At 33.6% G+C, this 16,838-nt stretch overlaps 1 protein-coding gene across 2 annotated transcripts in view; it reads right to left on the bottom strand.

The window, feature by feature from the left end:
- Positions 1–1,133: 1,133 nt before the first annotated feature.
- LOC106068475 (pre-rRNA 2'-O-ribose RNA methyltransferase FTSJ3-like) overlaps positions 1,134–16,838 on the bottom strand; it is a 34,578-nt gene continuing 18,873 nt past the window's right edge. For both annotated transcript variants that reach the window (XM_056005189.1, XM_013227841.2), the window contains 16 exons: positions 11,457–11,609; positions 10,949–11,028; positions 10,734–10,833; positions 10,198–10,510; positions 9,584–9,692; positions 8,567–8,667; positions 8,383–8,457; positions 8,149–8,280; positions 7,890–8,025; positions 6,629–6,837; positions 5,985–6,144; positions 5,238–5,632; positions 4,067–4,151; positions 2,390–2,482; positions 2,026–2,120; positions 1,134–1,381 (listed from right to left, as the gene is read on the bottom strand). In XM_056005189.1, coding sequence (XP_055861164.1) covers positions 1,159–1,381; positions 2,026–2,120; positions 2,390–2,482; positions 4,067–4,151; positions 5,238–5,632; positions 5,985–6,144; positions 6,629–6,837; positions 7,890–8,025; positions 8,149–8,280; positions 8,383–8,457; positions 8,567–8,667; positions 9,584–9,692; positions 10,198–10,510; positions 10,734–10,833; positions 10,949–11,028; positions 11,457–11,609 — 2,459 coding nt within the window. In that variant the 3' untranslated portion in view covers positions 1,134–1,158. The remainder of the gene's footprint in view (positions 1,382–2,025; positions 2,121–2,389; positions 2,483–4,066; positions 4,152–5,237; positions 5,633–5,984; positions 6,145–6,628; positions 6,838–7,889; positions 8,026–8,148; positions 8,281–8,382; positions 8,458–8,566; positions 8,668–9,583; positions 9,693–10,197; positions 10,511–10,733; positions 10,834–10,948; positions 11,029–11,456; positions 11,610–16,838) is intronic.

Below are 16,838 nucleotides of genomic sequence, written 5' to 3'. Positions count from 1 at the left end.
AGAAATATTTTAAACATAGGCATTGTACTGTTCATGTAATTTGTGAATCATTTGAATCACTAAAAACAAGTGTCAAAGCAATATTCCACTTTTTTTTTCATTCCAAGTGTTGTTTTTTTTTTAATATATAATTTTAATATCACTAAAAAGAAATTTCAACCAGCTTTATTTATATTTTTCTAATGCACTATATTTCAATGTTGTGCTATTTCACATTTTCCACATCAATGAAGTATTGTAAACTGTGCCTAATTAAGAATTACTGTTATGGTACCTCATAGTGTACTTCTTGTTTATGTGCAGCTCAAACCACATTTGCATACTTGCAACAGATTTAGCCCAGTTGCAGTTGATTTTTTTGTTTAAAAAGACATTACTTTACTAGTGTTTATGTTTAAGAGAAAATAAGGAAAGAAAAAAAAAGAGAACTAGTTGAAGATTCACAAGAAGTAAGCAGGCTAAAAACTTTTTATGATCTGCACTTTAAAAAAAATTACATCCAGTTTCTGTGCAAATATATAATTTTAAAAAATCACGGAAAAAAATGTTTCAATAGTTGACCACCACAGAGCAGGCCTTGGATAATTGGAAGCCCTATGCGAAGTGAATTTGGTGGTCCCAAATGAAATAAAAAAAAAAAAAAAGAAGAAGAAACAGCGAAAAAAATAAAATTATGCAATTTATTAAAAACTTGTCCATCTATATCTAAAAATAACTGAAATTCATATATTTCATTTTGCATAGAAGAGTCAAGAGTTAGACTAGTAAACATTGAGTCATAGTGCTCTACTTATGGAAGAGATCTGATCCAAGTTTCGCAATTTTTTCTCTAAAATTTTTTTTTAGTCTTGTCCGAGGTTCCACTTAATGGAGGCCGTAGGCAGCTGTTTAGTTTGCCTAAGCCTAAGGCTAGCCCTGTCCACCACCGTGTTTGGTTACTTTTTACTAGCAACATACAAGTGACTATTATGACTGCTTAGACTAGTAATCAGATTATTTTTATAAATATTTAGTGACTTCTATGTATGTTTAAACTTATTAAAAATAAAAATAGTATAAACTTAAATATACCTAATAAAATAGATGTATAAATAAGATGAAACAAATGCAAAGAAATTCACAAACTCAGGACAGTATATTTGTTGATTTATTTAAATACTATTTTCTTACTCTTCCACGCTTAGCACCTTTGCTTCCCTTCTTGCCTTTAGATTCCTTTTTCAATTTTGCTTTTAAATCTTTTTTCATCCTACCATCAACAACTTTAAACAGTCCCTTAACACCAGCTGGACGTCTGACTTTTTTGCCAGCACCTTTCTTGGCTACCACATAAGTTAAACTTGGCTTGGATTTTTTCAAGAGGCCTGCCTTTTTATAGATTCTGAAGAAAATAGACAAGTTAAATTATTTATTACTACAGCTTTGATAAAATGTGAGGAGCATGGAAACATTTTGCTAGGCCGAAGAACCAAAGGTTCTGAGTTTAAATCTTGGTTGAAAAAAAATAAAAAAATTTCAAAATTATTTTATCTGGGAAGTTGTTTGTTGCACAGACCACACAATATCGCCATATACTGTTGGCAACAATACAATGAAAACCTAATCTTTGTTCCTTACGATGATGCTGGGAAACTTACTAAGGTATGATAAACAGAAGAGGAAGGTCAATGTGTAATAATGGTGTAATCATTTAGAAATATGGATATCCATCTACAAGTATTGAAGTTGGTATTAAAGTCAGTTAAGCTAAATTACAGGGGTTTTTTTTTCATTTCATTGAGATTGAATAGTAAAATCTATATTATTAGCTCCAAAGATCTTCATATTTCTAGGAAGTCCTAACAGTTAGCTATATTATTAGCTCCACATATCTTCATATTTCTAGGAAATCTAACAAGGTCTCACTGTTACAACTTCTTAATGAAATATATAATATAGAAAAAAACAAAAAAATTAGATTTATGCTAAATTAACGGTATCCAGAAAGTATACATGTACAATAGAAGAATTAATTCATTTTCTTACTGTTTTATCTGTTGCCATTTTTCTTTTTCGGAGACATCAATACTATCTGTTACAGCATTTGCTTTTTTTCTGGCATTTTCCTGGCGCTTCAGCATCTTAAAATAAATTTAAAATCCAATGATCAATCATAATCAAAAAGTTCTGATACATTTTTAAATATAAAAACATAACATAAAGTTAACAAATTTCCTACTTTTAATAAAAACCACCCTAACCCTGACAATAAATCATGTTCTATAAATAAAACTTCCCTAGATGTAACTTCATTGGTAACTCTAAAATTATAAATACCCGGTAACAACATGGAAATACAGTATAATCAGCTTGATATAAAATTTACTGTAATGGACTAAAAAAAAAATACCTTTCGTTTCTTTCTAGCCTTGGCTTCTGCTATTTTTTTAATTGGTTGGGCATCAATAGCTTTCATTTTCAGTTTATACTCTTCCATCTCCTCCTGATAAGTAAGAAGAAGAAAAAAAATGAACACCAGAAGGTATAATGCTATAACAATTTCTTCTACAATTCATTTACAAACCAATTCATTTAGTTGTTAAGACTGTTTAATGGTATCTTTGTGATACACAGAAAATCCATGAGGCAAGGATGAGACAGTCACAGAGTTGAATTTTAAATCCAATCCAGGAAAAGTATCGAGAAGAAACAATTTTGGAACAGAGATGCTGTGCAGTCAAGTTAGTGTTGGTACATTTAACTATTCTCACAATATGGTCATAAATTGCAAAAGTCATTTCACTACATTTGTCATTAACACACCATACATATACAGACAGGCTAGCCATCCAAGCTAGTCTTATTCCCCCCCCCCCCCCAACAGAAATGAATTTCTTTAGTTTATATTGTATTAACTTCTCACAAATCATTTCACTATCTTTCATTTCAATGTTTTCTGCATGTAAAGCCCTTTCTATTGTACACATTTGAGACCAAAGGAGAATCCACTGCTAAGGACAGATGAAGACTGCAAAAAGAGAATCAAAATCCACCACAGACAGAAACTGTTATGTCTGCACTGGATGTGGCAAATATATGGATTGCAGCTGGGACTGCATAGCCCCCATGAAATATATATAAAGTTCGTCCATCGTGGTTCGATGATGACCAATTTGTCATCCAGGGGGCTGAGGGCTTTGCACTGGGGTTTTATGCCTCCTCATGTGGCTGGTGAGACCTATGTGAGCCCGGAATGCACACTGGGCAGGTTATTCCAGCTAGAGCTAGTGTTGTCTGTCTTGCTTTTCTTTTCTGGCGTTTTTCTTCTGCCAGTGTTGTTCTTTTTTCCTCAGCAACCTGTGCGCCAGTTTTCACAGCGCGACGCCATGATGCTCTGTCATGTGCCTCTGTCTCCCAGGTGCCTGGGTCTATGCTGAACGCCTTCAGAGAAGCTTTGAGGGTGTCCCTGAAGCGCTTTCTTTGACCACCTTGCAAGCGCTTTCCTTCGCTTAGTTGGCCATACAAGAGTCGTTTAGGGATGCGGTGGTCTTCCATTCTGTAGACGTGACCTGCCCATCGCAGCTGGGACTGCATCAGGATTGTCTGGACGCTTTGCAGACATGCTCTTCAAAGGACTTCTGTATCTGGTATTTTGTCTTGCCATTTGACATTTAGTATTTTTCTCAGACATGTCATGTGGAAGTGGTTTAGTTTCTTTGCTTGTTTACTGTACACTGTCCATGTTTCTGAGGCATAGAGCAATGTAGGGAGGATGACGGCTCTATAGACCCCTAGCTTGGTGTTTGTGGTGATACCACATCTGTTCCAGACATTTGTAGACAGTCTGCCATAGGATGCACTGGCCTTGGCGATACGCAGGTCGATTTCACTATCGATTTTTCCATTTCTGGAGAGTGTGCTGCCAAGATATGTGAATTTGTCCACTGCGTTTATATCCTGTCTATTTATAGTAATGCTTGGATCCGAGTAGGCTTTCCCAGGAGCAGATAGATACATGAAATACAGCACTTCTCATTAACCTTTGGACCCAAACTAATGAAGTCTATTAGTAGTTGATGGAAATTACCTTAGATACTGGTCGTAATCGTTTCAAATGTTTTCTTTCATCCTGAACAAACCAGTCAGGCAAATCAGTGTCATCAAAGGCATATCTAAAATAAAAAAAGTAACATTCTTTAAGCGCAAAAACATTAACTAAGTATCCACTGAAAAACAGAAAATTTACTAAAAAAAAATGTTGAGAAAATTTAGCAATCACACAGGTAATGAAAAGGTATTAGATAACAGTTGCTAGAAAAACAAATTAACAGTATAAGAAATACAAAAAAATACTTTAAAAAAAAAAAAAAAGCTTATATATGTGTATCAATTAGTTTGGATCAGTCAGTGTAATTAAATTTGTAATAGATCTAGACTAACAACAATAAATCTGTGCGATGAGAAATATTTTTTAACAATTGTTTTTGTATAGCGTAATTTCATGCTTTTAGCGTTCTCAAAGGAACAACCTGAATTTCAACTTGTGGGCAAAAGCCTTCTTAGGCTTATCAAGTCAACATGGTAGCCACACTACTAGCGAAGAGTGTGTGAACATGGAAGAATGTATAGTTATGTATTTTTTCTATTTCATGTTTGTGTTCACTAAGCCTGAGATGGCTGCCTACTATAAAGGGGACTAATTCAGCCTACTATAAAGGGGACTAATTCAGCGTACACCACCACTTCAGTCAAGTACTATTTCTTTCCTTTGTTTTAGATAGCAAACAAAGTAATTTATTATCAATAGTTAATGAACTAATTGGTTAATTTTTTACAAATTGATTCTTGTGTTGTCAGGTACAAGAAATAATTGTGCCAAAGTTCAGCTTGATCCAAGTTTCAGAAATAACGTACTAACTTTTGGCCAGGCAGACAAACAGACAGAGTTGATATAAGCTTTGTAAAAAGAAAACAAAAACTGTTTTCACAAAAGCTCAGATGCATTAGTTAATGGTCCACTGTTGGTAAGCAATGCAGCTTAAAAAAAAGGGTCTTCATACTTACAACATGAAATACTGGAAATTATGAACTACATAAATATCAGCAATCACAACTAGAAGATAGTGAAACAGGATTATCAATAGCTTCTCTAATTTTTGGATCTAAACATAACAGACATACAAAACTAATAGGCTGTTACAATTTGTGCGAAACACCTTTGTAGTTAGTGGGTCATGTCATGTCATGAAGAAAATTACCTATGGTAACCAGCATCTATTATCTCCCTTTTTCTTTTATGTGATTGAACCATTGCTGCACCCATGGCTAGACCTTCAGCATCCAACTCTAGGTTTGAATTCAAGGTAGTTGTTGGTACAACCTCTATGTCTCCTATCTTAGACACTTTGGGCTCTGATGACTTTTTTTGTTGTTTTTTACTTGTATGCAGCAAGGAGTTGAATTCATAATCACTGTTTTCACTATCACTATCATCATCATCACCCTCATCACTTTCATCTACATGTTGTGACATCAAATCTTTTTTAGATGTCTTTTTAGACTTCCTTTCCTGCTTTTTATTGTCAGCAGAGGCTACAAGGTCATTAAATTCAAAATCATCATCTTCGTCTTCATCTAAATTTGCAAATAATTCCTAAAAGAAAAAACAAAAAAACAAAAGTAAAATGCTAGTAATTATTAATTCAAAATGTGCTAGAAAGCATGAGATACCCCCCTATCGTAAAAGCAAATGTAGTGTATCGTGATTAAATATTCATGAAAGTAGTAGGAAAAGTGTTGACTGGGTGTGCAATGTCACAATATCTCTTAGGAGACATTATGATCATCAAAAGTATCTTAAAAATTATTATATGCACTGTATGTTTTTTGTATTTCCCAAGAAAAAGCTCACTAAGATGCCCAAAGTTGATAGATGATGATTTAGAAAAATGTATAACTAGTCTCAATGTGATGTGATCAAAACAGCACTGGAGTTTATCACTGACCTTGTTGAACCAGGCTTTCTGTTTGTGCTGCAACAACCTTTTTGTTTCACCCATATCTACAATGAGTGGGTTTTTATTCTCTTTACTGCTGGCTTTCTTCTCGTCTTCTTCATCCTGACCATCTTCACTTTCCTCTTCAACACCATTCTCATCTTCTTTTCTTGAGTCAAATTAGCAAGAAATTAATATGGTTAAGTATGTTAAAAACAATGCGTTGAAAAAATTAACAAAACAGCACAATTAAAAGATTTGTTAATTTTTTCTTTCTTTCTAGTGATCTCAATTGATTGCAGTTTTGAACTCAAATTGCTTACAAAACAAATACAGACATGAAATTATTTATAATTTTCCAATGAGTTTAAGTGCTTAGAAATATATTACTTTTACACCCAAGAATCAAAATGAAATCAAAGGCCAGACTAACTGACTCTATCCTAATCCTGTGGTATTTTTACGTCTCAAGACATAATCTTTTCCCTTTGCAACTTCATGTGTAACTAAAGAGGCCAATCCTTGATGCACAGCTGCGATCACAGGTTGTGCATCTAATCCAAGACCTCGTCAATGTACTGGGCATAAAATACATCAACTGACCCTACCTCCTAATGACAGAGTATAAAATTAACAATGACTATTCAACTTACTCTGGGTCTTCATTAAACATGGGCTCCTCTTCCATCTCCTCTTCTTCCTCCTCACTCTCACCGCCCTCAATGCCTCTGTATTTTTTCTCACCATATTTATCATAATATTCTTTTTTTGGCAGCTTCACTGCACTGTCATCATCAGAGTCCTCAAACATATCTCCTTTATCCATGTGGCTCAGATCACCCTTTTCCACCTCTAACAGTTGCTGAAGACAAAATGTTTGAAAAACTTAAAAATGGTATTTTTACACATTAACTATGCATAAGCGGATCCCTAGACCAGCATAAGAAAAGTTAATTCTAAAGGCTAGAAAATAATTTTCTCCCTCAATTAAATGGCCACAAAATAACATCACAGAAATTAAAGATTGTTGGTAAAAAACCCAACAAAGATATGGCAACCACTAATTTATAAGCCACCATTTACACCAAAATCATCTGTAAGTCAGTAGAGAAACAGACCAGAAGCCTGGGTACAAAACAAAACAAAGAGGAGAAGCTGAAACAGCAGACATTGAGGAGCAGGATCTAAAAGGTAAACAAGGTAACCATTTCAGACCTTGCAATCTATGAGAACAGATGACCTAAAGCTAATCAGTTTCTAAAGCAGATGATTAATGAATGTGTCCTGTGGTCAGTACAACAACCAGCTGCCTTTACTTCTCCAAAAGTGTGTCAGATACTCATTTAAGTTGGATGGATGCTGGGGCGACCTAAAAATCCCTACATAAATAATCAGAGTCTGCAACATTATTACAAATTGAGACTCTCTAGGTTCCGAAGGCAAACTCTTTACTTCTCAGCCAACATGCATCTAGCAGGATCTAAACAAGGTTGAAAAATTTGTGGCAGCTTTTTTTGTCCTTATATAAAGGGAGACAATAAAGCCCTGAGTAAACATTTTTTTATGTATTTAAAAAACGATCATGTAAACTTTCACCAAGATACTCCCTTCTTCCCTCCCCCTTTCACAACTGGTCCAGACAAGTGATAACCCATTGAGAAAGCCTATAGCTAAAAAAAAAAACAATTGGCAAAAATATTTCTAATCACACAGAACTATTATGTCTAGGTCAATGATATATATAATTACATGACTGATCGAAACTAATTGATACAACTACACTTAATATAAGCTTTGTTTTTTAAAGAAGTATTTTAAAAATGTTTTTCTTGTTTTCCCTTATTAAGTGCACAATATTTAATCACTACTCTTGCCATTCTCACTTTTAGTTACTAGCTACCAAACTTTGCCTACCTTATGATTTCTAATTTTGGTTATATCAAACATGCTGATGTCATCCTGGATCACTGGCTGATCCCCTGGGATAGTCATCTTCATATCAATCCGAATTTTCTGTTTCATTTGTTGCTTGCGTACTTTTTTTTTGGCTCTAGTAAGAAGACCAATTTAAAGTATTAATTTTCTAGAAAAATATTTCACAAACGTTATATTTTTTATTTTAGTGGAAAGATCATATACTTTATTTAGCAAAATATATTGTAGGGTAACTTACTTTTTCATTGTGGCTAGCTCTTCTTTATTTTGTTGCTCTAAAATATTTTCAAGTTCTTCCATTTCTTTATCATCCATTTCAACTTCTTCCTCAGATTCATCAGTTTCAGCCTCTTCTTGTATTTTTTTTGAGCTGAAAGAAAATTCATGTCCTTTTTAGTTTTTACAAATTATTCTTACACATTCCCCCCTTCTCATATTTGTTTGTTCAAATAAAGTACAAATTCAATTTTACCTTTTCTGAGATGCTTCAGATTCTTTTTTTTTCTCTAATTCTTTTAACAATCTTTTTCTCCAGGAAAATATTGCTCTGAAAAAGAAATCTATGTAATTATAATTCAAATTAACGCAACATTGCAGGAGAAAAAAAAAAAGAAAACAGCCTAAAATGTGAACAGTGATTTTGATGGCAAACTTACTTAATATCTTTTTTACCCAAAACTTTAATATCTTTAAGACACTCTTTTATTTCTGGTGTTGTGAATGGATGATTTTTTATTTCTTCCGAGTCAAAGGCAATCTGGAAGTAAACAAAAAAAGCAAGGCTAATAGAGCATAATTAAAGTACACATTCATGTTTCTCTGGACTCAAATATACGATTCAGATATTTTGTAGCACAAAAACCAACTCTCCAAGGGTCACAGATTCAAAAAGCAACCACTATACCAATAGTATGTTAAAAAAAATAAAAAAAAAAAGAACAGAGAATCAACAGATCATGAAATTTAACAGCTAATTACAGTAGTAACATAAACTACTATAAGTTTACATCTTCACAGATCATAAAAAAAAAACAAAAAAAGAACTTCATAGTAAAAAAATATGAAAGTAATTTTGATTTACAATGAGAAATAGCTTTCTCTCCCCCTCCGTATTTATCAACAACATTCTTAACCCAATAACTCCTTTCCAGTTAAGAAAAACACTTCTCAGGCCCTAACCAAAAGGGATAACTCCGTATTTAAAAATATGTTTTTTTAAAAGATAATCAAATTTAAGATCTAATACTTATAAACAAACAAACAACTTTAAAAAATAAAACTATATGTCTAGTTAATAAAAAATATATACTTTTAATACCATCAGAATATAAAAAAAGCTTCAAAAATACCCATTTTCACAAGTGGGGTTTATACACTGGGGCTATGGGCCTGTTCGTTTGAAAAATTATTTAAACAATAAAAATCTTCCCGATTTTATTAAAAATAGAATCGGTAATCTCCAAAATGATTTGTAATCACGCTTGCAACGAGACTAGAAGAAATCTTTTTAAAAAGTTTAAAGCAAGTATATTGAATGGGGGATTTTAGAAACGTTCTACAACGGTTTAGGACAAAAACGGGAAAACGTTTCAAACTGCAGAAGGAGCTAATGGGTTACCCTAATGTAAAAATCCCACATTAACCTATCAACAAAAAAAGTCAAAACCAATTACTTCTGAAGACTGGGCAAGTAACTCCATGTAGTTATCACTTGCTAAAAATTCTGTTACTGGCAAAGAATGGAAAAGTGTGTAGTCTCCTTCAGGGTAACCTTCTCTCTGCCTGCACATGAAGAATAAACAAGTAAACCATTGGGTACATTGTTAATTACAATATCAAATTAAAAGGCAGAACCAAAGATTTGATTGTTAGAAACACTGAAGTTAAGAAATTCTCATTGTTAGGATTGAACCCTTTAAAATTATGGGATCAGTTAGTTTAATGTGGTACAGCTACTGAGCTTAGGATCCAGGCTTCAATTTTTGCTTAAATGTACTTGCACTAAATTATTCACAAAACTGAACAAGTTTAGTAATATTCAATATCTGATTATTTTGAAGTCACAACTTTATCTGGGTCTCAGAGCAATGAATCGCTAACATAAATTAATTCTGAACTTCTTATATGATGTTACTAAACTGAATGGTCTGTGAAATTTTATGAGATTTCACTGTAGTTGAGATAAATCAAACTTAAACACAAATTTTAATAAATTAGAAAAATAAAATTTAAGTAACTTAAAACTGTCCTTTTATTTACTTAATTATAGCACAACGATTATCCAAACCTTCGTTTCTTTTCTGGATGAATAAGATCTATACTAGGGCGTGGAGTTTTATCAACATCTTGGAACACAAACTTGGGATCAAGGAATTTTGGATCGATTTTATCAGGGGCTGTGTAACCTTGGCAAACAATGAATATCTCTGCTGATTCATTTCTTGAGGCTTGAGGTTTAGTAGCATGCACCTGCTTGAACATTTGCTGGAACACCCACAATAATGCATCATAATCTTTGGACCGGAACAGTTTGGTGATAAACCAGCCGCCTTTGCGTAGAAATTCTGTGGCTAACTTTAAAGCATGTAAAGTCAATTCAGCTGTAAAAATAAATAGAGTCCCATCAATAAACATTAGAGATGAAACAATGTCATTTAACATCCCATAACTCATAACTAAACATTAGAGATGAAACAATGTCATTTAATATTCCTGTAAGACAAAGGGAAAGAAAGCAAAAGACAATTCAATAATACTTCACTAAATACTCAAGATTTTAACATTTATTACAAACTATCAAAGATGCTTGTATACTTATCTTACCTTGCTGGTATGCATCAAGTACCCAGTTAGTTCCTAAATTTGGAGCGCCATCATTCATAACACAGTCTGCTTTTGCTGTTTTTAATTCCTTTCTTAACATCTAGATTAAAAAAAAATATATTTAAAATAGAAACTTACTGCCTGAAGGCAAAACATGAAAAAAAAAGGAGGAATCTGATTAAACAAACAAAAACAAAAAAACAATGAAACTGTACCTGTCTACATTTTTCTGTAGTTATGTCTTCTTGTAATGTTATTACATTTCTAATTGGTGCAATAGGAACAAGATCAACACCTGAAAACAAAAGTTTTTAAGCTTTAGAGAAGTTTTTTTTTTCATTCACTGACATCATTTTCCTTTCTTTATAATTTATAGGCATTCTTTTGACAAAGATTAAATTCTACTGAAGTATAGATACATTTAGTCCATGCTAACAAGATACTGAAAGTTTGTTAATATTTTAAATTTTCTATTTTTCACTAGGAAAGAAAAAAAAAACTTGGATTAACAAGAAAAGTTACAGCACAACAAATCTCAGAAATGTGTTAGTTCTTCCTGTGACTAATTTCTTGCCAAGTGCCTTTTCTATCTTTGTTATTAAAAAGATTATATGTAACTAGTAAATGAGGAAAACTATCTAGCAACTACATTATAGATATGTTTCAATGTAATAACTTAATGTCTTTAAGCACCTAAAAAAAGATTCTAAAAAAAAATACTACCGATGATAATATTTGACATAGGTGCATTCTCTGCAGCAACCTGTAGCCATCCACCAGGTGCTGCACACAAGTCCAGGATAATGTTTGAACGCTGCAAAAATTCATATTTCCTGTTTAGTTGAATAAGCTTAAAAGCAGCACGTGATCGATAGCCTGCAACGAATCATAAGTATAGATATATTATATTAGCAAATTAAAATGATCTTTACACAGTATGAGTATATACTAGTAAAATGTATGTAAACCCAGTAAATGAACTAGTAGTTAACTTAAATGATGTTGAAGCCTCAAAATAATTTCTTGGGATAAATTAATGAGTAAGCTATTTCAAGGTAGTTATACAGATTTACTAACAGTAAAGCTTGTAAAACAGGGTGTTTATATAAAATTGTAATGTCCTCAGACAATACAAATAAATCTTTGCTTTCCATTCCTATACATTCGTAACTAACAATCAAATTCATGTCAGAAAGTGTTGGGGGTCTTAACAATCTACGGACATTTTTTTTTCTATGCTGAATAATGTCTTGACATCCCCCAACACTCACTGGATAGCTGAGTATAAAAATTGCATACAACGTACTTTCATTGTTTTTTTAAGATAAAATAAAGGTGTTCATTAAATCTTTAATAGCTACTACATTTGAAAACACATAGAAAAATTAATACATTTTTTTAGTTATTCATAACATTACAGAGTAGCCCAAAAAGTAGGTTCATGGTTTTTATAGGATACTATGTATAGATAAAGTAACTTGCTTTGTAATACCTATTTAAAAGCATTCCTCCGAGTGTAAATCTACCTTACATAAACAGCCTTTTCCTTGCTGAATGTAATTTATTTTATAATGTAATGTTTATTATTTTAAGTTTGATATTTTTTTTTATTTCAGGGTTTTTCAAATAAATAGTCTATGCAATAACTATAACTATCGGCTAGCCCTAGAAAAAAAAAATGAAAACATCTATAAACTTGTCATCTATTGGTCTATAAAATTAGATCTGTTGCCAAGTTTCAACACGCATATTTAAAATAAAATCTGATGTCAAAGAGGGGTGGGGTAGGTATGACAAAATGTAAACGCCATCAGACATTTTTTCCCTGATGACGATATAAACCATAACAGACACAATGCATTTAAAAAATGCTTTAATCATCTAATTCTTTTATTTCAGGTATTTTCTGGTCAAGCAAGAGGTGAACTACCATGTGCAAAAGAAAAGAAAAAACTAATTGCCATACACGTCACAGTTATGTTGACCCGACAAAATAGCGTGAAATTTCCCAACAAAATAGCGCCAACTTATATATGATTTGTACAAAAGTACCGGATTTTTAGTAATTTATTGTCCTGGGCAGCATTTTTGTTGATGTCTCTATCTTTAAATAGATCTGAATGTATGCCATATTTGCAGAGAACGAGAGTACTTTAAATTTAATATCATTCCCCTTTTTCACCAATGTTTAAAATGCATAACTTGCTAAAAATAAAATTTTGAAATGTGAGGACCCTGTTCAAGCAGTGATGGAATTTCTATGTGACATTTCTAACAATTTAACTTTGTGAAAGTTTGTGTGTGTGTGTATAAATCTGACAAGTATCTTTGACTGTTTTCAAAGTACATTGTTGGTATGTAACTAAATGATATATTTTGAAATTGTACAATTTAGCTTATTATAATTTTTGCTTACTGTTTGCATATTTATGTTTTACTATATCTAAAGTGTTTCCTGCAAAATGACTGAAAAACAATGATAACATTCAAACAAAAAAAAAAAGGCTCTATTCATATTTTACGTTATCTAAAGTATGTCTTTCAAAATGACTGAAATATATTTTTTTTTCTGCGCTATTTTGTCGGGGTACCCACTGAGATAGTTCAGAGCATAGTTAACAAATTATTTTTGGGGGGAAGGGAAGTAATTCTGCACACATTTTTTTTTTAATTTATAAAAAAAAAAAATAATCATTTTTGGTCAATGGTTTAAAAAACATGTATTTATAAATTGCTTGTGTGTTTTATTGTCTTACACAGCAGTACACTAAAACATTTCTTTGGAAAAAACAGTTTTAATGAATCAATTGGCCTAATTAAACATTTGTGCACCATTTTATTGTAGGCTCTGTAAGCTTGTCAACAAAGTAAAAGTCACCTCTGCACAATAAGAGTGCAAACAATTAATAAAACTCGCAAAACACAATAACCAAACATACTCTGCAAATTTTATTTCAGAACATTTTTTTCTTCCATAGTTCCATAATAAATCAATCTACTAAGTGTTTGTGCATTATTAAAATATCAAATAAAAAGCGATGAATATTTATGAATTGCATTGTAATAATTGAATATCTTTTTTTATGGTACAACTTTAATTTCATGCTTATAGCATTCACAGAGCGCTATGGCCCAATCTTTATAACTACCACATAGTTTGCCACATCAAACACTAACATAACCATTATATGTCGATGGTCGATTGAGATTCTCTTTTCGCCGTCTACACCTGTCCTCTTTTGTGTATCCTGTGGCCGTTATAAAAAATCTACAGCTATCTCGCCTACAGTCAGATGACCTCTTCTATGTCAGTTAAAGTTAAAGCAAGTTGGTGCCTAAGCGTTTCTGAGGGACATCTCTGTTACATCTACCACTTTTCAGCTCACAAAAAAGACTGCCTTTTGCAAATGTTTGTCCCCCCTTATGGGGTAGTGCTTCTCCAGCATAACTGTCGGATCATAAGAAGTCCCTCTATACTGTCCAGCGTTCACTTGTACATTCCTCTTTGTAGTGCAGTCTTGCCACTGTATGTCCATGATGGAGCAAAAACATCTCTGGTGAAAGCGTTAAAGTAGTCTTAGTTGCTTTCTGTATAATACCCATGTCTATGATCCATATAGAAGGGTTGAGATAATCACTGCTTGGTAGACACTGATTTTTGTAGGCAGGCGGAATGGAACAATTTATTCAGCCAACTCACTCCTGGAGGCGTCCAAAAGCACTACTGGCCCTTGCTAGAAGGTTATCAACTTTTTATTCTAATCGTCATGTACATTGACATTTTGAACTTAAAGAGCACAAAAGCAACTCTTTAGATTGGGAGTCTTTACCCATTGCTCATTTTTACCATTACAAAAATGTTTCCATAAGTTATATATAGTCATTTCCGTCTAACGAACACCTCCTATTTTCTGATATTAGCGAACACCCCTCAATATTTGTTAAAATGAGCATTTATTTTGATAGCTAATACAAAACTAGTCTATTGTTTTTGTTTATACTCCATTTCTTTATAGTTCAGACACAGTTAGTTTCGTTTACTCTGAAAAACAAGTGTTTTACACGGGTTCAAAGAGCACAGGTAGGACGATGCCATTTTTTTTACTTCTAGGACAGACGGAGGGTAGGTTCTGGGTGGAGATTTTTTTATAGAAAATTTAGGTACCAGCTAAACAAAACCTATCTAAAATTCCTCTAAATAGCCTTAAAACACATACATGTCATAACCTTTGTGTAAATAGGGGGTGTTCACTAATATTCGCTTATTATTATCAATGACACTAACGAACGCTAGATCTACTTTTTTTACACATCACCAATGCTCTACAAATGTAAAAAAAAAAACAAAAAAAAAAAGTAGAGGGAAGGACAATCATTGATGGATCAGGTACCAAATTAGGCTACAGTCACTGAGCAGAGTGACCAGGCTAGACAAGCAGGGGTCGAGCAGTTTGGGTAAACTAGACCTAGGTTATGCTACAGTACACAGTATAGGTAAAACTAGTGTCTAATGGCCTGGTTGTGGCATTCGTTATAAACAGAGAAGGAAGCAATCAAGAGTGGCGAGAAGGAAGCAATCGAGAGTGGCATGGGCATAGCCAGGGGGTTGGGGTTTAACCCTCCCACTGGGGGTCAGAATTTAGTGACTGATTTTTTGCTTTGATTTTGTTTATTTTAGGTGAGATTTTAATACTAAACCATCACTTGCCCCTGAGGGTTTTGAGTTTAAAACCCCCTACCAGGGGGGTTTGCAGTTAAATCCCCCTCTTCTATAAAACAAAACAAAAAAAAAATTCAATGAAAATCCCCAAATTCCAAGAACACAACTAAGGAAGATTTTGATTTTAAAACCTCCTCCAAAATTTTTAATAAACCCCCTCTTCAATATAAAAAAAGCAAATTACAAACTCAAAATTCTATGAGCGTAGCCAAATGGGTTTTGAGTTTAAACCCCCTTTCAGCCGGGTTTGAAACTAAAAAATACCTCATTAATATTTTTTAAAAAGCAAATTTTTTTCTCACTCAAAATGCTATGAGCGTAGACAAAGGTGATTTTGAGTTTAAACCCCCCTTCAGAGGGGTTTGATGCTAAAAAATACCTCTTCAATGTAAAAACAAAAGCAAATTACACACTAAATTCTTTCAGAGTAGCCAAGCCAATGGGGGCTTTTGAGTTTAAACCCCCCTCCTCCAGATGGCATTCTTTTAAAGTTTAAAACCCCTCCAGATGGTTTTGAGTTCAAAATCCCCCTACAGAGAGATTTGAGGTTGAAAACCTCTCTCTTCTATTCTAAAGCAAACAATAGTCACCAAATTCTATGACTGTAGCTAAATGGGATTTTGAATTTAAAAAAAAACAACTCCAGAGGTTTTTTTAGTTTAAAGCCCCCCCTACCCCAAAAAATGATTTTGACGATAAAACTTCCCTTTTCGATATAAAAACTAAAGCAAACTACAGTCACCTAATTCCAAGAGCGTAGTCAAGAGAGGTTACACATTTCTACCAGTGGCTGGGCTCCATTAATAAAGTGCAGTCAATAGTCATCTGCCGAAATTGAAAAACACTAAATGTGGCTCAACAAAGATGGCTAAGACAGATTTTAGGAGTCAGTTATAAAGATCGGGTCTAAATCAAGGATTTGGCAAGACAAAATACCAGATACTGAAGTCCTTCGAAGAGCGGGTCTGCAAAGCATCCACACAATCCTGATGCAGTCCCAGCTGCGATGGGTAGGACATGTTTGCAGAATGGAAGACCGCTGCATCTCTAAATGACTCTTGTATGGCCAACTAAGCGAAAGAAAACGCTCACAAGGTGGTCAAAGAAAGCACCTCAGAGACACCCTCAAAACTTCTCTGAAGGCGTTCAGCATAGACCCAGCCACCTGGGAGACAGAGGCACATAACAGAGCATCATGGCATTGCGCTGCGAAAACTGGCGCACAGGTTGCTGAGGAAAAGAGAACAACGCTGGCAGAAGAAAAACGCCAGAGAAGAAAAGCATGGCCAATAACACTAGCTCCAGCTGGAATAACCTGCCCAGTGTGCAGCCAAACATTCTGGGCTCACATAGGTCTCACCAGCCACATGAGGAGGCATAAAACC

The sequence above is a fragment of the Biomphalaria glabrata genome, chromosome 12, assembly GCF_947242115.1.
Source record: "Biomphalaria glabrata chromosome 12, xgBioGlab47.1, whole genome shotgun sequence".
Lineage (NCBI taxonomy): Eukaryota > Metazoa > Mollusca > Gastropoda > Planorbidae > Biomphalaria > Biomphalaria glabrata.
Note: the sequence above shows the minus strand (reverse complement) of the source record. Positions and strands in the feature narration are given on the sequence as shown.